The sequence below is a fragment of the Salvelinus alpinus genome, chromosome 10 (assembly GCF_045679555.1).
Source record: "Salvelinus alpinus chromosome 10, SLU_Salpinus.1, whole genome shotgun sequence".
Classification (NCBI taxonomy): domain Eukaryota; kingdom Metazoa; phylum Chordata; class Actinopteri; order Salmoniformes; family Salmonidae; genus Salvelinus; species Salvelinus alpinus.
The window spans coordinates 26,700,277-26,724,428 of NC_092095.1; the positions used below are offsets into that span (position 1 = coordinate 26,700,277).

Consider the following 24,152-nt stretch of genomic DNA (forward strand, 5'->3'; position numbering starts at 1 on the left):
GATACTTTTGTACCTGTTTCCTCCAGCATCTTCACAAGGTCCTTTGCTGTTGTTCTGGGATTGATTTGCACTTTTCGCACCAAAGTACGTTCATCTCTAGGAGACAGAACGCGTCTCCTTCCTGAGCGGTATGACGGCTGCACAGTCCCATGGTGTTTATACTTGCGTACTATTGTTTGTACAGATGAACGTGGTGCCTTCGGGCGTTTGGAAATTGCTCCCAAGGATGAACCAGACTTGTGGAGGTCTACAATTTTTTTTCTGAGCTCTTGGCTGATTTCTTTTGATTTTCCCATGATGTCAAGCAAAGAGGCACTGAGTTTGAAGGTATGCCTTGAAAAACATCCACAGGTACACCTCCAATAGACTCAAATGATGTCAATTAGCCAATCAGAAGCTTCTAAAGCCATGACATAATTTTCTGGAATTTTCTAAGTCAACTTAGTGTATGTAAACTTCTGACCCACTGGAATTGTGATACACTGAAATAATCTGTCTGTAAACAATTGTTGGAAAAATTACGTGTCATGCACAAAGTACATGTTGTAACCGACTTGCCAAAACTATAGTTTGTTAACAAGAAATTTGTGTAGTGGTTGAAAAACGAGTTTTAATGACTCCAACCTAAGTGTATGTAAACTTCCATATATGTATGTGTGTGTGTGTGTGTGTGTATGTATATATATATGTGTGTGTATGTATAATAATTTGTTTTGACACTGCAAAATGTTAAATAAATAAATACTTGTTATGCTCCAAGAAAGCCACCACCACACCCTCCCATAAAGAAATCAAACGACTCTGGCCACCACAACGACATCAAAAACACATTCTTGTCATATTTCTCACAGACGGTTGTTTTCTTCAGGAAATGTGGTCAAAACAGCAAGAATTGAATGCATGTCAGAATCCGAAGTGGAGCCCTAGTTCTTTGTATAGTGCACTAATTTTAACCAGAGCTCTGGTCACAAATAGTGCGCTATATGAGATAAGCTTTCATTTCGGACGCATCCTAGGTCTGGGTGTTGTGCAATAGGCTTTGCAGAGCACCCCCTCCTGAAATAGTTAGATTTTTTTACCTTTATTTAACTAGGCAAGTCAGTTCAGAACAAATTCTTATTTACAATGATGGCCTACCCCGGCCAAACTCTAAACCGGACGACGCTGGGCCAATTGTGCGCCGCCCTATGGGACTCCCAATCACGGCCTGTTGTGATACAGCCTGGAATTGAACCAGGGTCTGTAATGACGCCTCTCGCACTGAGATGCAGTGCCTTAGACCGCTGCACATCTCGGGAGACCCAAGGGGCATGTGGTCCCATGGGGTGAAAAGCATGGTTGATAATCATTCATGCAACCTCTTTTTCTACTGGGCTGAATTTATCTGGTGTTCTGTTGTGTTGTCCTTTAAAGGGGCAATCTACAGTTTGAACAATAACAAAGCGGACACCCCGCCACTGATTTGCTAAACAGCTGAGGGATGGGGCTGGAGAAATATAACCACTCTCAAAGTCATGGACTGACCATCCATGATATAAACATTATAGGTTTAACCATGTTTTCAGCTACACAGTGTTTTGTTTAAAATGACATTGTTTGCAAACAAATGCTTTTATTTTTGGTTTTGATGGGGTGTGACAGTTGAACTAAGCTCATGAAGCTTCGAAGTTATTTTCCTCAAGAATCAATGGGTATTTACAGTGCATTCGGAAAGTATTCAGACCCCTTGACTTTTTACACATTTTGTTACGTTACAGCCTTATTCTAAAATTGATTAAATAGTTTTTCCCCCATCAATCTACACACAATGCCCCATAATGACAAATCAAAAACGGGTTTTTAGATTTCTTTGTAAATGTATAAAATAAAAACGGAAATATTGCCTTTACTCTGTACTTTGTTGAAGCACCTTTGGCAGCGATTACATCCTTGAGTCTTCTTGGGTATGACGCTACAAGCTTGGCACACCTGTATTTGGAGAGTTTCTCCCGTTCTTCTCTGCAGATCCTCTCCAGCTCTGTCAGGTTGGATGGGGAGCGTCGCTGCACAGCTATTTTCCGGTCTCTCCATAGATGTTTGATCGGGTTCAAGTTTGGGCTCTGGCTGGGCCACTCAAGGACATTCAGAAACTTGTCCCGAAGCCACTCCTGTGTTATCTAGGCTGTGTGCTTATGGTTGTGGTTCTGTTGGAAGGTGAACCTTCGCCCCAGTCTGAGATCCTGAGCGCTCTGGAGCAGGTTTTCATCAAAGAGCACTCTGTACTTTGCTCGGTTCATCTTTCCCTCGATCCTGACTAGTCTCCCAGTACCTGCCGCTGAATGGTGCCATGTTTAGTCCAGACGTGACGCTTGGCATTCAGTCCAAAGAGTTCAATCTTGGTTTCATCAGACCAGATAATCTTGTTTCTCATTGTCTGAGAGTCGTGTAGGTGCCTTTTGGCAAACTCCAAGCGGGCTGTCATGTGCCTTTTTTACTGAGGATTGGCTTCCGTCTGGCCACTCTACCATAAAAGCCTGATTGGTGGAGTGCTGCAGAGATGGTTGTCCTTCTGGAAGGTTTTCCCACCTCCACAGAGGAACTCTGGAGCTCTGAGTGACATTCGGGTTATTGGTCCCCTCCATGACCAAGGCCCTTCTCCCCAATTCCTCAGTTTGGCCAGGCGGCCAGCTCTAGGAATAGTCTTGGTAGTTCCAAACTTCTTTTAATTTAAGAATGGTGGAGGCCACTGTGTTCTTGTGGACCTTCAATGCTGCAGACATTTTTTGGTACCCTTCCCTAGATTTGTGCTTCGACACAGTCGTGTCTCAGAGCTCTACGGACAATTCTTTCAACCTCATGGCTTGGTTTTTGCTCTGACATTCTCTGTCAACTGTGGGACCTTATATAGACAGGTGTGTGCCTTTCCAAATCATGTCCTGTCAATTGAATTTACCACAGGTGGACTCCAATCAAGTTGTAGAAACATCAAGGATGATCCATGGAAACAGGATGCACCTGAGCTCAATTTTGAGTCTCATAGCAAAGTGTCTGAATAGTTATGGAAATAAGTTATTTGTTTTTTTATACATTTGCAAACATATCTAAAACCTGTTCACTTCGTCATTATGGGGTATTGTTTGTAGATTGATGAGGACAACATTTATTTAATACGTTTTAGAATAAGGTTGTAATGTAACAAAATGTGGAAAAAGTCAAGGGGTCTGAATACTTTCCGAATGCACTGTATCATAAATTTACGAGTAAAAAAAAAAACGATGTTTATGAACAAACCTCATTCTCTTCCACGGGTCTGACACAACCCAGCCCTTTATACTTCTTCTCTCACGGTTTCAGCCTGGAGGAACCTTTTATTAAGTTGTTCTTCCAAGCCAGTTTGTTGCTAAAAATCTAAAGAAAATACCCACACTGTTTTCCAAGTGGTGCTGCAATTCCACAGTAACCACAGCCTCTGTCCCATGCCAATTGCCCCATCACATTTTCTGCATGGAGACCAGATGCGGATAGGCATTTCTGATTGGTGCTAGAGTGCCAAGGATGGAGTGAGAATAACACCCCTGGCCTGTCCAGTCATCCACTCTCAGAACAGGATAGTGGGACTTTCCTTTAGTTATAGGTTGAGAGATGGTCGAAAAGGTAGCTACAACTTTGAAGAAATAGGGGACGGTACTCTACATTCAGGTCCATTTCCGTTTCTTTTAACAATCGCGGTATCCCCTCCTTTTTTGAGCTGTTGCGAAACTTATTTTTCTTGAATGGATCTGTGAGGGCGATACCTGTGATGAAAGTTCTGGAAAGTTTAATCACAGTGCAGGGTAGAACTGTTTGCTTCGCTGTACATTTTCCAGGAGGTGATAAGGTCAAGATATTGATTATACTCTGAGAATGGGACATTGTCCTCCAGCAACAATGCTTGTACTGTATCTCCATGACTCCTTGGTATATTTTTGACCTTGAATGCATGTATTTATCAAAAAACACTAATTGGTGGGGTGTTTGATTTCAATTGCGGGAAACAAGGATTTAATTCAATGTATCTTACAAATGTGTTATTAAGCTCCTGGCCAAGGCAATGCGTCATATAAGGCACCAGACCAGACAATAATATTTAATGGTTAAAGAAAAATGCATTTTCCGATGCTTTTCACTTGGGCATTTTGTCCTAATAGTGGGTTTGAGTAATATTTATAGTTGCGTGGTACACTATGATGGTGGATGGGATTTCCCCCATATCAAATTGTCATGACAGATAATAGAAAGCAATATCTTAAATGTAATCCATTATAAATACTACAGTAGGTGAATATGATTGATATCGTGAAACTGACCTCCTTTACCTGTCGTCACCCTGCCCCCTCCCTTCTCAGAGTCCTGCGTTGGGCACATTAATCGGGGTGTACCTGCCCTGTCTGCAGAACATCCTGGGGGTCATCCTGTTCCTGCGCCTCACCTGGATCGTGGGCACAGCTGGCATCATGGAGTCCCTGGCCATTGTGGTTATGACCTGTTCCTGTGTAAGTAATATATTAATATTCTTATTTATCCAAAGCGACCTAGTCATGTGTGGATACATTTTATGTATGGGGGTAATTTATTTATTTCAAAACCTCCCTTTGTACAACATTTTTGAAGGCTGTGGTCATTGATGTGAATACTAACAGTATGTATATTATAAACTGTGCAGACAATGCCATCAGAATCTGCTAAATTACCAACCCATTTTGAATTGGTGGTGTTGTGTTAGTGTGAGAATAAGATTGAAAGGGAGGCAGTGTGAGAAAGAGAGCGGGAGAAAGATTGAGGGGGAGTGAGTGATTTAGTCAGTCCTGGTCACTGATCCCCCTATATTTAGCCGTGAAGCTCGACTTAGAGGGACGTAGAGCTCCCGCTACTGATGACACCTGGCAGCTTGATATCTAATCCTCTCTGTCTTGTCTCGCCACAAGCCTCTCTGACACACAGGGGCCTGGCTATATTTATTAACCCAGCCCCCTCAGACAATGGTTCCTCAAACCTTTGGTGCGGCGGGAGAGAGAAAGGCTTAAGGCTAGGCTCGAGATTGAGCCCTTCCTGTCTTTGCGCTATCGGACGGAAGTACTCTCCTCCTCGCCCATCGGCTTAAGAGCTATGAACAATAGAAGCCACGCGACTCCCAGTGTGTTACCTAATGACTGTAATGGATTGAGCAGCTTTAGGCTGTGTGTGTGTGTGTGTGTGTGTGTGTGTGTGTGTGTGTGTGTGTGTGTGTGTGTGTGTGTGTGTGTGTGTGTGTGTGTGTGTGTGTGTGTGTGTGTGTGTGTGTGTGTGTGTGTGTGTGTGTGTGTGTGTGTGTGAATCTGTTGCTGTCTCTGTCATCCAAGAGCCACTGCTCGTCAAAATGTGTCGACATGATCACTAAAGTAATAGTAGGCTATAATTGTGATTGGCATACAGTTTAGCAGGGGTGTGAACCAATATTGTTTTGGACATGTGGAAGATGAGTTCACACAACTATGAATAAATGCTTTCTGTCCTCTAGTAGGAATATGAATGAAGAAACGGTTTCTAACTTTCTACATGGCTAAATGCAAGGTATGTCAGTAAAGAATTGAAAGAATAGCCTACTTGTGCAGGAGACATGAGCCAGTGTACAACGCTCACCTATTCGATGCAATCAGAAATGCATAAAGAACCTTCATTTACTGAGTTTAAGGTTGTTGTGGAAAGGGTTCTATCTGAAACCAAAAGGGTTCTACCTGGATCCAAAAAGGGTTCTTCAAAGGGTTCTCCTATGGGGACAGCCGAAGACCCCTTTTTAGGTTCTAGATGGCACCTTTTTTCCTGAGTGTGTCATTTGTGTCTTCATAGATACACACATTCATCCTGTTCACTTCCACCTGGCTAGACATAGACACTGGACAGCACTTTCCATTTCACTCATTCCACACAACAGACACCAATGTAGTCTTCTGTTGAATGCTGCTTCCATTCAAATGGATAAGCTGTCTTTACGGGGTAAATTGCCAGCTAATTGGCTTTTCTCCAGTTCAGCACATGGCCTGAAAGAAAATCAGGAAGCAGGGGACAGGGATTTATTTTGGTCAATCATTGCCACCCGTGTCAGCTCAAGGGCAGGAGGAGTGTTATGTAACCACCAACCAGTCAGATACAAATATCTTTGAAACCCATTAAACACTCCCGAAACAGACCATTTTCACGAAAACGGGGTTCATATCAATTACCCAGCCGCCCACGATTGTGTTCCCAAAGATTTATAAGCCATAGCTGAGTCGTTTAGCCACTAAATATAGGATAAGCTCCCCTTTTGATTCTTTTTCTGTAGATTCCATGAGGTTTAGATCCAAAAATACTGCTTCTGCTGAACCTAATCTAATATTTTGAGATTTTTTCCCCCTCTTTGCAGACAATGCTGACCGCCATATCAATGAGTGCCATTGCTACGAATGGTGTGGTTCCAGGTAGGTTTCCAACATGGATAATGGTACATTTCTACTTTTTCAAAATACAATTGAGCTGCCCTATAATTCCCTTCACCTCAAGACATTACATTGAATTTCAACTTCAAATGAAGATTAAATCGATTAGCGAGTTGGGTTCCAGTACCAGAGGGAACAATATATACCACTACACTACACCCTAAAGTGAGTTCCACAAAGGCTGTGGTTGTGACTGACTCTGTCCCCTGTTGTTGGTCTGTAGCTGGAGGCTCCTACTACATGATCTCCAGGTCCTTGGGGCCAGAGTTCGGCGGGGCCGTGGGGCTCTGCTTCTACCTGGGGACCACTTTCGCTGGCTCCATGTACATCCTCGGTACTATAGAGATTCTACTGGTGAGTATCCTTTGCAAAGATACCATTTTTGTGACCACCTGCTCTGAACCGATAACAACACTGCAAGATAAGGCTGGTTTTTGAACGTGCAAAAACGCTGTACCTTTACTGAACTGAACTTCCCTGATGACACCTCGTCTCCCTTCTCTTCCCAGACCTACATTGTGCCTAGCGCGGCCATCTTCAAGGCAGAGAAGAAGGAGGATGAGGCGGAGGCACTGCTCAACAACATGCGGGTGTACGGCACCTGCTGCCTCACCCTCATGTCCCTGGTGGTGTTCGTGGGTGTCAAGTACGTCAACAAGCTGGCCTTGGTCTTCCTGGCCTGTGTCATTCTCTCCATTCTGGCCATCTACGCCGGAGTCATCAAGACCGCCTTCGAACCGCCAGACTTCCCGTGAGTCTAAACTCACAGCCTTGTATAGAAATACAACCAGAAACATCTAGAAGAGATCACACACATGACTCTTACCTCGGATCATAAGTCTCCTCAGAACGTCAAAGGTCTCTGTTTTTTTTGTTTGTCAAATGTAATATTTCAATGTTTCGTTCTATGTCCTCCTCCCAGCATTTGCCTGTTGGGGAACCGCACGCTGCAGAACCACAACTTCGACCAGTGCTTGAAGACGATGGAGGTGGACAACGTGACGGTCACCACCAAGCTGTGGTCCCTGTTCTGTGACTCTCCAGACCTCAACGCCACCTGCAACGAGTACTTCACCCTAAACAACGTCACTGTGATCCAGGGCATCCCTGGCCTGACCAGCGGTGTCATCAGAGGTGACGGGCTACCTTTACAAAGATTGTTTTAGACGGTGGCTATCTGTTCTATTCATGAATTGGCATTTTGTTACGGCAGATTTCTCCTAATACATATAATGAGATCTACAAAACTGATTTGGGATTAAATTATCCCAACAAACTTTGATTGTGCGGTAAACTATACCTTAATGTAAAGCCTGTGCTTCCTCTGTCTTACGACCCCTATTCTAATGGAAACCCGGATTACGATCATTAGTTTATTTGTAAAGCATAATGCTCTATATGCTCCTCTGACTACTTACTATATTGCCTTTGAAGCGCTTGTGAAAATTAGATTAGGAAGATGTACAGGAAACGTGATCCATTCCTGAGATCCAACAGAGTGATGCTTGAAGAAAGTCTTGTCGACGTGTTCCCTGGCTTATTTACTGACAGGATATTTTTTATATGATAGATGGGACTGTCTTCAATTCAGTCAGCCCAGTATCATCTAGATCCATCATAGATTTATGCTGAGCTGCAGGGCTACCACAGCCTCCAGAAGACTTTACACGGTCATAGTTTTGGGTTACCACAACGTCCAAGATGTTCAGGACATTCCAAAACTCTGACATTGATGTCCACTCCCCCATCATCACTTCCAAAGTCCTCAAATTCCCGAAGTTATGGAATTGGGCATGTGCTGACAGGTGATTGATGAGTTCCATATGAACTCTGTGTTCTTCCTTCAGGATAGTGACTAGTGATCTTTCTCCCTTCCTCTCTCTCTTTCCCCTTCCTTCCTTCTCCCTCCCTCCCTCTCGCTCTGTTAACCACCCCCCCCATCTTCCCCATCCCTCTCCCACCGCTCTTTTCTCCCTATCTCCTAACCACCCCTCCACTCCCTCTCCTTCTGCTCCCCCCTCATATAGATAACATCTGGGGGGACTACGGTCCTAATGGCATGCTGGTAGAGAATAAGCACCAGGCATCGGAGCCGGCTGCAGACACATCCCAGGACATCTACATGCCATACGTGGCCAACGACATCACCACCTTCTTCACCCTGCTGGTGGGGATCTACTTCCCCTCCGTCACTGGTACGTTCACATGGACATCCACTTGTCCGGGAAGCGTTGCTAGGGTACACAATAGTGGATCTTTGTAGATAGAACGTGCTCTTTGGGAAAGGGATTAAGACCAAGGCATGTTCACTTGGTTCAATTGGTTATTCGGTTAACACTTTAGAAGAACTTTCATTAATAAGTAGTAAGTAAGCTATTTATAACTTTTATAACTTTATTTTTTATTTTTACATGAACTGTTGTTGCTGTGTTGATGGGAGACAGTAACCCGACCTAGACCCACCAAAGTACAAGCAGCAACACAGCTCTTACTTGATAATGTTATAATACTTGCTTTCCCTCTTCACAGGAATTATGGCTGGATCCAACAGGTCTGGTGATCTGAGGGACGCCCAGAAGTCCATCCCCATAGGAACCATCATGGCCATCGCCACCACCACCTTCATCTGTATCGTTAATGACAGCAACAACAGCCCAACCTTACACGTGTCTAATAGGACACATTTAAGCACCTACCAAATTATTATAAAACATGACAAGTCATTGTGTTGTTATATGTAAACTGTAAAGCTAGGTTGTGTTCATTTGGGCACTCCATAGGAAAACGTAGCAAAACATTTTGCAATGGTAATCACAATTGAGAATTCCTTATTGGACAAGTCCAGGTAGTCTCTCCCTGCTATACTCTAATCCATTTGGTGCTCAAATGAATGTGACCCTTGTTTATTTTTCACCTCTTGTCCTCTGGAGGCCAATTTCCTTAATTGCGTCACCCAGACATTTCCTCTGTAATACTGTTTGGCGCCTGCATCGAGGGAGTGGTGCTCAGAGACAAGTAAGTGCTGTTTCACTTTTCGCACTTGGTATGAAAGCAGGACAAATGTCTTGTTTATTTCTTGAGCCTCATCTGGACATTCAATCTTTGATTGAATTATTGTAGTTACCTTAAAAACTCCTGTTTTTCTTAAGTAGGAACAGACCATGGGTTAAGGTGTCTCCTCGTTAAGAGATAAGAAGCCCAAATAAGTGTTTTGGACATAGAAAAATTGGTTTGAAAACATCACAGTTTCCCCTTAAAAAAGCTATTTGTCTGTGACACATAGTAGCCCCTTGTTGTCAGGTTAAGAGTTCAAGTTAATTACACTGGGCACACAATGGTCAAAGGGTTTGTGTCCAGCTGGCAAGGTATTTTTCTACTTTCATCAGCGTAGGTATGCATGTCTCCGTGTGTATTGTCTGAGTACTTTTCTAATGAATACATCGGTCTGTCTGTGTGTGTGTGTGTCTGTCTGTCTGTCCTAGGTTTGGGGACTCGGTCAAAGGGAACCTGGTGATTGGCATCCTTGCTTGGCCTTCCCCCTGGGTGATTGTGATTGGCTCGTTCTTCTCCTGCTGTGGAGCGGGTCTGCAGAGTCTCACTGGAGCCCCCCGGCTGCTGCAGGCCATCGCACGAGACGGCATCGTGCCATTCCTACAGGTCAGAACACACACACACACTGTACACACACACACAGCGACACACACACACACACACACACACACACACACACACACACACACACACACACACACTGTAGACACACACAGCAACACACACACACACACACACACACACACACACACACACACACACACACACACACACACACTGTAGACACACACAGCAACACACACACTAACTCTCTGGCATTTCCCTGTGTCCCAGGTGTTTGGTCATGGCAAAGCTAATGGAGAGCCCACCTGGGCCCTGCTGTTGACTGGTGGGATCTGTGAGATCGGCATCCTCATTGCCTCTCTGGACGCTGTCGCCCCCATCCTCTCCATGTGAGTACCCCCATTTACTATCATCTCCATCTCCTCCCTCTTCTCTCCTGGTCTCACACCCCTCTCCACCTGTCTGTCTGACTTTCTCCGCCCCTTCCTCACAACTTTTTTTCCCATCTACCTCTCTCCCTTTCTCTCTTTCTTTCCCTTCTTTCTTCCATCCCTCCCTCTCACACTTGCTTTCCCATCTACTGTAGCCTAAATGTAGTTGCAGAACTGGTCTCTGGAGGTTTACTGACAAATGGTAGTCGTGTGTAATCTTACCACTTCCTCATTGTGTATCTCTCTCTCCCTCTCAGGTTCTTTTTGATGTGCTACCTGTTTGTCAACCTGGCCTGTGCCCTCCAGACACTGCTGCGCACCCCTAACTGGAGACCCCGCTTCAAGTTCTACCACTGGTAAAAGGAAGCCCCTCTCTCTCACTCTATATGGTGCTGCCCTCTCAAATTAGCTTCACTGTTTTCTCCTGCTTTCTCAAGTACTATAGCAGTCTCTGTTAGCCTAGCAACAAACCTCCTTACTCTACCTGAGAATGTTGTAATTGAGCTGAGTGGCAGATCCCCCCCACCCCCCCCGAGAACACATTCTCTCTCTCTCTCTCTCTCTCTGAGATGCTGAAACATTGGACCAACAATGTTATAAAAAAAGTTATAATTTTGTTAACTTCTTTGCCATTCGCCTCATTCACGGGGCAAGCGGCAGCCGTGCTCCTGCCCGCTCGCTCACGTGCCGTTTTCCTCACACAGCCCAGCGCCCTTCTCCTGACCGGCGACACTAGCTGCCAGTCGGAAGCGAGATGCTTTTTCGTAGCTATTAAGAAGTAGAATGCCTAATAAAAACATGTCCCAAAAACTCATCACAACTCAAATGACAAAATCATCAGTACTGACTTACCACTCGTGTATGTAGTAAATAAGTAGTGAAACAGCATATTATTGAGTAGAACTTGTAAGAACTTGGCCAGGTCGCAGTTGTAAATGAGAACTTGTTCTCAACTAGCTTACCTGGTTAAATAAAGGTGAAATAAAAAAAATACTAAGTTAATTTCTTTTCATGAGTTTGTGGTGATATACTGGCACCTGGTGGTGACTAGAAGCAATTGCATAATATGAACTATTACAAATTGATGGTCCTTTAAAATAATTATTACTGCTTGTAAAAGTACTTAAGTCCTTGAATTTGACTTGCCACTGCCTCCACCCCTACTCGGCAGCATAAATCTCATTACCCTAAACTGGCCAAGTATTCAAGGTCCACCCTACAGCTCGTGTAAGCTTGTATAGTGAATGCACACACACACACACCTGTATGGCGTGTCCAGCGATAAATGGATCTGTACTAAAACAGAGAGGGTATTTGCTGTCTGGGATTAAGGTTTCACAGTAACAGTGAATATATACCACAGTAAAGCCCAATTGTGAGCTGCTGAGCTATTCCATGGAACTAGCTCAGTTGTTTGCAGTGCTATGGTGCATTCCGATTTCTATGGGCACATTAACTAATGAATCAATTTTATTTATAAAGCCCTTTTTACATCAGCTGATGCCACAAAGTGCTGTACAGAAACCCAGCCTAAAATCCCAAACAGCAAGCAATGCAGATTTAGAAGCACGTTGGCTAGGAAAAACTCCCTAGAAAGGGAAAGTCAGGAACCTAGGAAGAAACCTAGAGAGGAACCAGGCTCTGAGGGGCCAGTCCTCTTCTGGCTGTGCCGGGTGTAGATTATAACAGTACATGGCCAAGATGTTCAAACGTTCATAGATGACCAGCACGGTCAAATAATAATAATCACAGTGGTTGTAGAGGGTGCAACAGGTCAGCACCTCAGGAGTAAATGTCAATTGGCTTTTTATAGTCGAGCATTCAGAGTTCGAGACAGCAGGTGCGCTAGAGAGAGAGAGAGAGTCGAAAACAGCAGGTCCAGGACAAGGTAGCACATCCAGTGAACAGGTCAGGGTTCCATAGCCGCAGGCAGAACAGTTGAAACTGAATCAGCAGCACGACCAGGTGGACTGGGGACAGCAAGGAGTCATCAGGCTAGGTAGTCCTGAGGCATCGTCCTAGGGCTCAGGTCCTCCGGGAGGAAAGGGAGAGAGAGGGAATTAGACGGAGCATACTTCATAAATTCACAAAGGACACTGGATAAGACCGGATAATTACACCAGATATAACTGACCCTAGCCCCCGACACATAAACTATTGTAGCATAGATACTGGAGGCTGAGACAGGACGGGTTGGGAGACACTATGGCCCCGTCCAACGATACCCCCGGACAGGGCCAACCAGGCAGGATATTACCCCACACACTTTACCACAGCACAACCCCCACACCACTAGAGGGATATCTGCAAACCACCAACTGACTACCCTGAGACAAGGCTGACTATAGCCCACGGAGATCTCCCCCATGGCACGAACCCGAGGGGGCGCCAACCTGGACTGGAAGATCACGTTAGTGACTCAACCCACTCAAGTGACTCACCCCTCCTAGGGACGGCATGGATTGACATGTGCTATCTTGTTTTGAACCGAGTACCCTGCAGAGTATCTGAATTAATATGATAGGTTTGATTACTTAAGGTATCAGCTTGTCATTTTTGGGCTGTCAAAATGTACTCCTATATGACTGACTGTGACCCCCATGCTCTCGTCCGTCTCTCGTCCCCCACAGGGCTCTGTCTTTCCTGGGCGCCAGTCTGTGTCTCTCTCTGATGTTCATCTCCTCCTGGTACTATGCCCTGGTGGCCATGCTGATCGCTGGCTGCATCTACAAGTACATTGAATACAGAGGGTAAGAGTTACCGGATTCCACAGTAGCATGGTACATTGGTTCCCTTATCACAAACAGGACGCATGTTAGATTGTGTTTCTGAGTCCTCCTTTTTCTTGTTCTCTCAATCTCCAGGGCGGAGAAGGAGTGGGGTGACGGTATAAATGGTCTGTCGCTCAACGCCGCCCGCTACGCCCTCATTCGCCTGGAGGAGGCGCCGCCCCACACCAAGAACTGGAGGTGCGTGTGTGTGTGTGCGTGGTATTAGGTTTATGTGCATATACGTTTGTTTGTGCCATCATTGATGCCGCATTTCTGAACAACCAGCAATAACCAACTTTGGGACTGAACAACCAGCAATAACCAACTTTGGGGCTGAACAACCAGCAATAACCAACTTTGGGACTGAACAACCAGCAATAACCAACTTTGGGGCTGAACAACCAGCAATAACCAACTTTGGGGCTGAACAACCAGCAATAACCAACTTTGGGACTGAACAACCAGCAATAACCAACTTTGGGACTGAACAACCAGCAATAACCAACTTTGGGACTGAACAACCAGCAATAACCAACTTTGGGACTGAACAACCAGCAATAACCAATTTTGGGACTGAACAACCAGCAATAACCAACTTTGGGACTGAACAACCAGCAATAACCAACTTTGGGACTGAACAACCAGCAATAACCAACTTTGGGGCTGAACAACCAGCAATAACCAACTTTGGGGCTGAACAACCAGCAATAACCAACTTTGGGGCTTTCTCAACAGTATAATCTTATGCTGGAGAACGTAGTGAATTGGTACCATTTGTCATCTGAGTAATCCAGAGAAAGAGAGTTACTATTTGATGAATCGCTGAGCCTTCTATGTAATCTCACTGTAAAAAAAGATACCAGTAAGCCTAAGCATAGCAGCCCCAGGACTGTGCCTGTCCAAAAAGTGGAGCATTTACATCAGGAAAGAATGAGGTCAGTCTTTGGTCCTTTCCCTCGTGCACCTGGCATCACCCACAGTCCCATTTCCAGGGAAAGCCCTAATCTACAGCGTCAAAATCAATATTTCTCCCTGTGCCATCTGGCCTGATGCGAATGGCAGGCTACCAAGTACTTACTCCCATACATCGCCCACGCTCGTCTCGCGATGCGCCCCTAAGCCTCTTTACACAGTAACTGGCACTGTGCCACCAGCCTTCGACAGCAGGACCCATACTGGAGCCGTTAGGAATCCTCCATGTCTGACACGTAGTATGGAGCTGCGGCTCAGAGGATTGTTTCTTCATTCTATGTCATGTATTCTCAGGGAATTTGGTGATGTTTCTTTTCCCCTGTTCAGAGAAATGTGTATTTGAAGTTGTTAGGTGTATGTCCCATCATGCATTCTGATATTACCAGGTTCTGACCACTAGATGGTGCTGTTCCTGGTGATTTTATTTTTATGGGTTGGTGTCCATAAACTTCTTACAAGGTAAGAAAACCAATAGTTGGAACCGGTTCAGGGAACAGCTGGAAAATAGTTAAATTATTTGAGGAACAGAACCCGAACTGAAATCGAAAGTAATCTATACTGTTCTGGAACAGAACCGTTATTTTAAAAGCATGGGAACCGGTTACCGGCATTTTTTTCCAGTCCCTCACTCTGTCACTCAGAAACATATTCCAGCGTCTGCCTGCCAGCGGGAAATCTTTGCCAGTGGGTGTGCGTATGTGTAGGCTAGCTGCCCCTCCCCTCTGAAGCATAGGTTACTATAGCCTACTGATGACGTTACAGGTGTAATTCAGAAATTAGGGGGAGATGTTTAATAAGAGAAGAATGGATTTACTTTTTCAATGCTAGTTAAGGCTACTATAGTTATCACTTTTTCACATTGGATGTTTTAACTACAAAAAGGTAAGACGTGTTTTTAATTCCAGTGCTGCTCTGCACACACAAGCTCGTCAGCTAGCTAACTAGCTAATGTTTTCTCTGGTCCAACCTTAAACCAACTCGGAAGTTCAACGACATTCAAAGTTACTCCACAGAAGCCGCTCCTCCGTAGGTATAATTCCGTGGGCCTAATTCAGATAATGCATGTCATAACAAGGTGCCCAGCTCTTCAAGGCAATCTTCCTCCATCCTCTCTCGCTCTCTCCTCACCCTCAAATGTTCAGTTGCATCTTGCACCCTACACTGTGATTGGCAGCACTGTGTGTGTGTTTGTCTTTCATTATGACTAAACCATGCTGTTACGGAAAAATACAATTTGCACTTAATTACTTTCCTATACAGATGAAATCGCTTACCCACTCCACAGCACTGATTGATTAAGTCATTTAATGTTGAGAATCACCTAACAGCACCATCTTGTGGTCAGAACCTGGTAATACCAGGATGTAGGATGGGACATAAACCTAACAACTTCAATGACTAATTACTCTGAACAGGGGGAAAGAAAAATCACCAAATTCACTGAGAAAACATTACACAGGATGAAGAAACAATACTCTGAGCCGCAGCTCCATTCTCCTTGTCAGACATAGAAACATGATACTGTATACTCGTTGTCTGGGTGGGATTGGCGTGGGGTGTGAGGTGTGGGGGGTCCGTGGGTCCTCATATCTTACTCATCATTAGAAAAAAGTTTGGTCCAAATCGGATGTTAGGTACTATATTTATTTATTTAATATTATATGAATCCTAGAAATTTAAAATGGCCAATTTGGGTGCAATCAATTAGGTCAAATTATATTTCAACAAAAGAATGTTGCAGGAATGCTAATCTTATCTGTTTCTAACTACAGAAATTATTTCAGAAAAATCTGAGATGTTGGGTGTCATGACTTGCTGAGATGACATGGGAACGACCCATTACTTAATCCAATCAGCTGCAGCCATCAGGAATCCCATCAATAGATGTTTAAAAGTTCACCTTCAGCCGTGCAGGCTTATAGCAATCTCATTTTGAACTCAAATGTCTGTACAAATGTCACTGCAATGTTCCCAGGTGTTAATACAGATAGCTAGACAATAATCTGAAATTCAGTGCCCTTTATCATCTCATCATCAAAGCAATGTGTTGGACCAGTATGGGTCTTGGTCAGCCTTGTATAATACAATACAGTATGACTTGTCTGATGTTTCACCGCACCTGTCTTCCCGGGTCGTAGGCCCCAGATGCTGCTGCTATTGAACCTGGATTCTGACCACACCGTGAAACACCCACGCCTGCTCTCCTTCTGCACCCAGCTCAAAGCAGGCAAAGGCCTGACTATCGTGGGCTCCGTGCTGGAGGGCACTTACATGACCAAGGAGGCCGAGGTCAAGAAGGCCGAGCAGGTACTGTAGTCACGGGCTCAGCTTATACACCGTGGACGCGTCTCAATAGTCGTAAGTGGCTTCCAATCCTTGTCTGTTCTGACGTGTACCTGGTAGGTGAGAGAAATATGGTGGGAAAGCCTTGAACGTACCTGTGATTATGGATGAACGGGGGTCTGGAGAGAGACACGTTAGATTACTAGATGTGTCCTATGTGTGACAAAGACCTGTTAAGAGAACCAACCAGAGAGGTTTAGTGGCTGCTGACATTTCCAGTTTTATTCCACTGGCAGAGACTGCCTGCCTTCTACTGGTAGACCAACATAGACATTAATTACCAGGTTGAGTCCATTCCGATTGTGTCAAGTCAGTCTGGCTGTGGTAACTAGTGGAAACCTTCTCTCACTCTTCGTGACTTTCTCCATCAGAACATCAAGTCGTCGATGACGACAGAGCGTACCAAGGGCTTCTGCCACGTGGTGGCGTCATCCAACCTGCGTGATGGTTTCTCCCACCTCATCCAGACAGCAGGCCTTGGGGGCATGAAACACAACACAGTCCTCATGGCCTGGCCCGGCACCTGGAAACAGTCCAACGACCCCGTATCCTGGAAGAACTTCATCGGTGAGTCAGTGTGACCCACTTGGATTTGAGACCACACCAAAACTGTCTTAACATTAGCTCAGGATGTTTACTTGTCATGTGAGCATAACCCCTATCACATGGTACTAAACCCCATGCAATACCATTACGTAGATGGCGTGCATGCATGCGCTTAACAGCATTTCTCTCTGTACCCTCCACAGAGACTGTGCGTGAGACCACAGCGGCCCATCAAGCCTTGCTTGTGGCCAAGAACGTGGACAGCTTCCCCACCAACGTGGACCGCCTGGGCCAGGGCACCATAGACGTGTGGTGGGTTGTCCATGACGGAGGACTGCTCATGCTACTGCCCTTCCTCCTTCGCCAGCACAAGGTATCTATAGTGGCGCCATTCACAGTCTGTTGGGATGGAATATTAAAAACACGCACCACCAAACGCTCTAACATATGCACACACTTAGTTATTAACACACACAAATAGTGGCACATATCATTATACACCCATAACCTAGACTAGGGATGACTTGTGTTCACACTCCCCCTCTCTCTCTTGCTCTCTCTTCCTGTCTCTCCACGCATCTCAGGTGTGGAGGAAGTGTAAGATGCGTATCTTCACGGTGGCTAATATGGATGACAACAGTATTCAGATGAAGAAGGACCTGCAGATGTTCCTCTACCACCTCCGTCTGGACGCAGAGGTGGAGGTGGTAGAGATGGTGAGCTTACCTGTAGACCTCTGGGGCACTGACATCTCCCTATTGACCGATAGCTTGAGATGACGACACCTGAGGTGTAGCTCAATCAAGTCAAGCACTCTTAAATGTCTCTCAAATTTGTCAGTTTCTTTTGATATTCTTAGATATTAAAAGGAAGAAACTCTCGTACTCTGGAGATCTTGGAAGTGCCTCAAACACTTTAAAACTAATACAATGTTTAATTCAATAGAACTTCATCAAGGGTCTCCCGAGGGGCGCAGCGGTCTAATGCACTGCATCGCAGTGCTTGAGGTGTCACTACAGACCCGGGTTAGATCCCAGGCTGTGTCACAGGCGGTTGTGACTGGGAGACTCGTGAGGCGGCGCACAATTGGCCCAGCGTCGTCCGGGGTGAGGGGAGGGTTAGGCCGGCCGGGATTTCCTTGTCCCAATGCGCTCTAGCTGACTTCGGTCGCCAGCTGGATGGTGTTTCCTCCGACACGTTGGTGCGGCTGGCTTCCGGGTTAAGCGAGCGGAGTGTCAAAAAGCAGTGTCGGCTTGGCAGGCGTGTTTCGGAGGATGCATGGCTCTCGACCTTGGCCTCTCCCGAGTCCGTAGGGGAGTTGCAGTGATGGGAGAAGACTGTAACTACCAATTGGGGAGAAAAAGGGGTAAAAATAAAATAGTTTCATCAGGGTTTTGTTAAATATAAAAAATGTATAATGCTTAGTTTACCCTTTGGATAATGTGTGTGTGTGTGTGAGTACAGCACGACAGTGACATCTCAGCCTTCACCTATGAGAAGACCCTGGTGATGGAGCAGCGCTCTCAGATGCTGAAACAGATGCAGCTGTCGCGGACGGAGAGGGAGAGAGAGGTAACACCGCCCCCTGTCTGCAGGACACACTCATTACAACAGTGCAGCAATCGCCCTTCAAACATGTGCCCCAAATGGCACCCTATTCTCTTCATAGTACACTACATTTGAACAGGGCCTATAGGCTCTGGGCAAAAGTAGTGCGCTAAATGCGGAGTGGGGTGCCATTTGGGATGCACACCAAGTCAATATGGGAATTAAGCGAGTATTGATATAATCTGATATTGTTTTGCTACACGTTTATCAGAAAATGAATGGTATTTTCCTTTAGAACTTTATCTTGAAGTGTTTTAAATGCAATGCGGTTGTTTCAGGTGTCTTTCTTGAGTGCACTTATTTTAAGTTGGTCTGTAAAGAGAAAAGTGTCATGGGAATGTGATTTAGTTTGTCAGTGCTTTGGGTCACATTGAACAGCCATGGATATACCCTGACCTCACTTGGCTGGAAAGCTCTGATATTACCTGATATTACATTAGGGAGGTCTTATAAGCATACAGTAAATAGATAGGACATACAGTAAATAGATAGGACATACAGTAAATAGATAGGACATACAGTAAATAGATAGGACATACAGTAAATAGATAGGACATACAGTAAATAGATAGGACATACAGTAAATAGATAGGACATACAGTAAATAGATAGGACATACAGTGCCTTCAGAACGTATTCACAACCTTTGACTTTTTCCACATTTTGTTGTTACAGCCTGAATTTAAAATAGTTTTTTTTAAATCACTGGCCTGCACAAAATACCCCATAATATCAAAGTGGAATTATGTTTTTTGAAATTATTTCAAATGAAAAGCTGAAATGTGTTAAGTAAATAAGTATTCGACCCCTTTTTTATGGCAAGCCAGAATAAATTCAGGAGTATAAATTTACATAACAAACCACATAATAAGTTGCATGGAATGTGTGCAATAATAGTGTTTAACATAATATTTGAATGACTACCTCATCTTTGTACCCCACACATACAATTATCTGTGTCCCTCAGTCGAGCAGTGAATTTCAAGCACAGATTCAGCCACAAAGACCAGGTAGGTTTTCCAATGCTTAGCGAAGAAGGGCACATATTGGTAGATGGGTAAAAAAAAGCAGACAATGAATATTCCTTTGAGCATGGTGGTTATTAATTACACTTTGGATGGTGTATCAATACACCCAGTCACTACAAAGATACAGGTGTCCTTCCTAACTCCGTTGCCGGAGAGGAAGGAAACCGCTCAGGGATTTCTACATGAGGCCAATGGTGATTTAAAATAGAGTTTAATGGCTGTGATAGGAGAGAACTGAGGATGGATCAACAACATTGTAGTTACTCCACAATACTAATCTAAATGACAGAGTGAAAAGAAATAAGCCTGTACATAATAAAAAATATTCCAAAACGTGCATCCTGTTTTGCAACAAGGCACTTAAGTACAACTGCAAAAAATGTGGCAAAGCAATTCACGTTTTTTGTCTTACAAAGTGTTATGTTTGGGGCAAATCCAATACATGACTGAGTACCACTATCCATATTTTAACACATAGTGGTGGCTGCATGGGTATGCTTGTAATCATTAAGGACTGGGGAGTTTTTCAGGATTAAAAAAAAAACGGAATGGTGCTAAGCACAGGCAAAATCCTAGAGGAAAACCTGGTCCAGTCTGCTTTCCACCAGACACTGGGAGATTAATTCACCTTTCACCAGAACAATAACCTAAAACACAAGGCCCCATCTACACTGGAGTTGCTTCCAAGAAGACAATGTTCCTGAGTGGCCAGGTTAGTTTGTATATTTATTTGAAAATATATGGCAAGACCTGAACATGCTTATCTAGCAATGATCAACAACCAATTTGAAAGAGCTTGAAGAATTTTGAAAATAATAATGGGCAAATGTTGCACAATCCAGGTGTGGAAAGCTCTTAGAGGCTTACCCAGAAAGACTCACAGCTGTAATCGCTGCCAAAGGTGCGTCTACAATGTATTGAATCAGAGGTATGAATACTTATTATGTAAATTAGATATTTCTGTATTTCATTTTCAAAGAAATTGCTACAAATTCTAAAAACATGTTTTCATTTTATCATTATGGGGTATTGTATGTAGATGGATGAGAAAGCAAATCAATTTAATCCATTTTGAATTCAGGCTGTAACACAACAAACTGTGGAATAAGTCAAGGGGTATGAATACTTGCTGATGGCACTGTATTGTTTTAAACATTTTAGTCATTTAGCAGACATGCAGTTAAATACCTTGCTCAAGGGCACATTTTTCAACTAGTCGGCTCAGGGATTTCGAACCAGCAACCTTTCGGATACTAGCCCAGCACTCTACTTGCCACCCCTGTATGTTATTGGTTTGTGTGTATCAGGGCTATCCTAGCCCACCTTGGCCTAGTGTTCATTGTATGACCTTTGGCCCCCTCTCCTGTCTGGCTGCGTATGCGGTACGGGGCAACACGGCCCTCAGATTCAGAGTATCACTGACTCGTCACGTAGCTCCATCAGGAGGAATAACCAAACCGGAGCCACGGGCTCAGAATCTGGCCCCAGTCGAGAGCTGGAGGACACACAGGAGGACGAGGTAGCCAACACCCACCATCTGTACCCCCAATGCCCCTGTGACTGCAGCCTCTCACCCCCACTGAGACTACCATTACACCCCAGTCACCAACCCCCGAACCCCCAGAGACCACACTTACACAGCCACATCCACAGCTGCTAACAGTCAGGGACCTAAAGTAAGTTAAAGCCCAGTCAAACTGTCCAGTTAGTCATCCCCGGATAGACCCTCTATGGTAGATGGTGACCGTGGCTGTGTAACTGTGCAGGTTACTCACCGTAGTGGCAAAATGGACGTCATGGACTCACCTCATTCCGCATGCGTGCACTGTGGTGTAATCCTCCTTTTTGTTCATCTCTCCTTCCTCCCCTCATCCCTCTCCACCTGGTTAATTCTCGGTGGACGTCACCATTACTCCATCTCACTGTGTTGTAGCTCCAGACAGTACTTTGTACCTCACTCCTTATTAATGGGATATTGGCCTGTTTAGAGAACACTGGTGTTGTTTGGCACGTCATGGATTTTGATTTGATTGCGTTAGCCAGTCATAAATGTTTTTACTATGTTTGTTGATTGTCTTAGTGGTGTTGTTCTTGCTACCAGGCAAGGTTATTATAGTAACTGAAACTAAAACTAATTAGGAAAAAACGATTTAGTAAACTGAAATAAAATCATAAAAAATCTGTTCGTAAAAACTACAACTATACTGAAACTATTATCTTTGACTCCAAAACTAACTAAATAAAATTAAAAAAACATGAATTATTATGTTCATTAATTTATGATGGCGATGTTTCTAATAGGCCTAGCTTGTGCCTCACTATCACTAGCTATCACCAGCTATAAGGGAAAAAATTGGCTAGGTAGCTAACTTGACTATGTTTACATGTCCTACTAAAAAGCATTGGATTGGTGTAAACATGGGCGAGAGAGTTTTCTTCCACCATACGTTTTGCACCAGTCTGTGCTATTATTTTAAAATCCCAGTCACATTGAGATTTACTTTATAATTTAAACCTAACTAATGACCTGACCCATCACCTTAAGTATTACTGCCCCTCATTTGCAAGAAGTGACATCCTAAAAAACACAAGTAACTATACAACACCAATGGCCCCTAGTGTCCCATGCATGCTTTCTGTCTCTAAAACTAATACTAAATCATATAAAAAAAGAAATATAAATATTTTTACTTAACCTAAGTAAAAATGAGTAAATCTAAACAGAATTTTCCCCCAAAATTAAAAAAATGAATAGAAATAAAAACAAAGATAAAAACACAACTATAATAACCTACCTGGTTTGTGCAACTCTATGGTTTCTAGCCTGTAGTCTCTCTCTTTGGTTCTCTCTTGCTCTCTCATCATCTCCCTCTCCTTCAGGCCCAGCTGATCCATGACAGAAACACGGCGTCTCACGCCGCGCTTAACGACAAGGCCGACGCTGGCCCTGACCGGGTCCACATGACCTGGACCAAGGATAAGTTCCTCACCGAGCGCAACCGCAACCGCGCCGAGGCCAACATGGGCGTGCGCGACATCTTCAACATGAAACCGTAAGTCAGGTGCTACTTATGGAACCCTCTTATCCTTAAACCTTCCAGAGCCAAGTGGACAGTTGCTCACACTGCAGGTGCCCCGGAGCCTGCCGGTTTGAAATGGTTACATGTCCTGCATGGTGTGTGTTCAGGCTGCGTTGGCATGTTCCATGTTGACCTGTGTGACTGTGTGTGTGGATACATCCAGTGCATGCCCCACCACACAGACCAAATGCATTGTCTGAACTAATGATCATCATGTCTTTGTGTGTCAGAACCCACCATCTCAAAAAGGCAGATATAACCACTAGTACATTACATAGCCCAAAATTGTAACAAGCCCAAATATGATTTGGATACTATAAAGACCATTTTTAAAGGGATAATTCACTTCCAAATCAAAGTTTGTCTGATGTTTTCGTGCTTCTTGACTACTTTTGAGTAATGAAAACATCTGACTTTGACCATTTGAGGGAAGTGTTTAACTGAGGGAAGTGTTTAACTGTGGGGTGGTTGGCATGTGCAACAGGAGACATGCAAGGGGTTTCTATAAAACATCTAAGTCGGTTTCTGTTGTTTTGTCTCGTTTTCCTCCTTCTAGAGAGTGGGAGAGTCTGTAAGTCACATTTCTCTTTGCCATAGTGCCGTAGGCTGTGTGTGAATGTCTGTGTACAGTAGTCCTTTTCTGTCTCCTCCATATTGTTGACCTCCCAGCCACTGGGACTATGTGTGTGTCTGTGTGTGTGCATGCAAGTGTGTTCGTGTGTGTGTTTGTTTGTGTGTGCGTACCTGTGTGATGGGAGGGTACACATGTCATGTTATGTAGCATGTGCAATCAAAATTGCGCTTTCCATACAGACCGTAGCCGTGTAAACAATATTGCTTTATTTCCCATGCATCTGTTCTGTATAGGAATAGAACCAAAGAATTAAGAATATCAGTGGTCCAAAATCCATTTCAATTGGTCATTGCAATCAACATGATATTGTCCTTAAATCTCAACTGGGTGGAAAGCGTATGTTTTTTTTGGAAGTGCCTCATTGTATTTGTGATGTGGCGATTTCGGCTTCAAACCATTTGCATATCATGCTCTGCATTTTTGGTGTTGCTGTGCACTCTAACTCAAGAAGGGCTTTCAATATTACACCCAATATCACATTGAACTGGTCAATTGAATATTGGAATACTGTGTATACAACGCAGTGCTAGGAACCAGGTAGTTTAACTCCTGGATGCTAATTGGCTAAAAGCCATGGTATATCAGACAATATACCAAAGGTATGATGCAAAACGACTTGTTTACTGTTCTTTTTATGTTGGTAACCAGTTT

The 24,152-nt window shown here is 44.2% G+C and overlaps 1 protein-coding gene across 7 annotated transcripts in view; it reads left to right on the plus strand.

Annotated features, from left to right (window-relative positions):
- Nucleotides 1-24,152, plus strand: part of slc12a7b (solute carrier family 12 member 7b) — a 70,452-nt gene that overhangs the window by 40,114 nt on the left and 6,186 nt on the right. For 3 of the 7 annotated variants that reach the window (XM_071328679.1, XM_071328681.1, XM_071328682.1), the window contains exons 4-24: nucleotides 4,365-4,511; nucleotides 6,401-6,455; nucleotides 6,697-6,827; nucleotides 6,983-7,224; nucleotides 7,396-7,607; nucleotides 8,501-8,668; nucleotides 9,003-9,101; nucleotides 9,431-9,488; nucleotides 9,956-10,130; nucleotides 10,359-10,477; nucleotides 10,777-10,875; nucleotides 13,150-13,269; nucleotides 13,384-13,488; nucleotides 16,401-16,569; nucleotides 16,977-17,172; nucleotides 17,355-17,524; nucleotides 17,736-17,867; nucleotides 18,616-18,723; nucleotides 21,193-21,306; nucleotides 22,668-22,840; nucleotides 23,424-23,438. In XM_071328679.1, the coding sequence (XP_071184780.1) occupies nucleotides 4,365-4,511; nucleotides 6,401-6,455; nucleotides 6,697-6,827; nucleotides 6,983-7,224; nucleotides 7,396-7,607; nucleotides 8,501-8,668; nucleotides 9,003-9,101; nucleotides 9,431-9,488; nucleotides 9,956-10,130; nucleotides 10,359-10,477; nucleotides 10,777-10,875; nucleotides 13,150-13,269; nucleotides 13,384-13,488; nucleotides 16,401-16,569; nucleotides 16,977-17,172; nucleotides 17,355-17,524; nucleotides 17,736-17,867; nucleotides 18,616-18,723; nucleotides 21,193-21,306; nucleotides 22,668-22,840; nucleotides 23,424-23,438 (2,807 nt within the window). The remainder of the gene's footprint in view (nucleotides 1-4,364; nucleotides 4,512-6,400; nucleotides 6,456-6,696; nucleotides 6,828-6,982; nucleotides 7,225-7,395; nucleotides 7,608-8,500; nucleotides 8,669-9,002; nucleotides 9,102-9,430; nucleotides 9,489-9,955; nucleotides 10,131-10,358; nucleotides 10,478-10,776; nucleotides 10,876-13,149; nucleotides 13,270-13,383; nucleotides 13,489-16,400; nucleotides 16,570-16,976; nucleotides 17,173-17,354; nucleotides 17,525-17,735; nucleotides 17,868-18,615; nucleotides 18,724-21,192; nucleotides 21,307-22,667; nucleotides 22,841-23,423; nucleotides 23,439-24,152) is intronic. The other 4 variants (XM_071328683.1, XM_071328685.1, XM_071328680.1 and 1 more) reach the window with 3 other exon arrangements.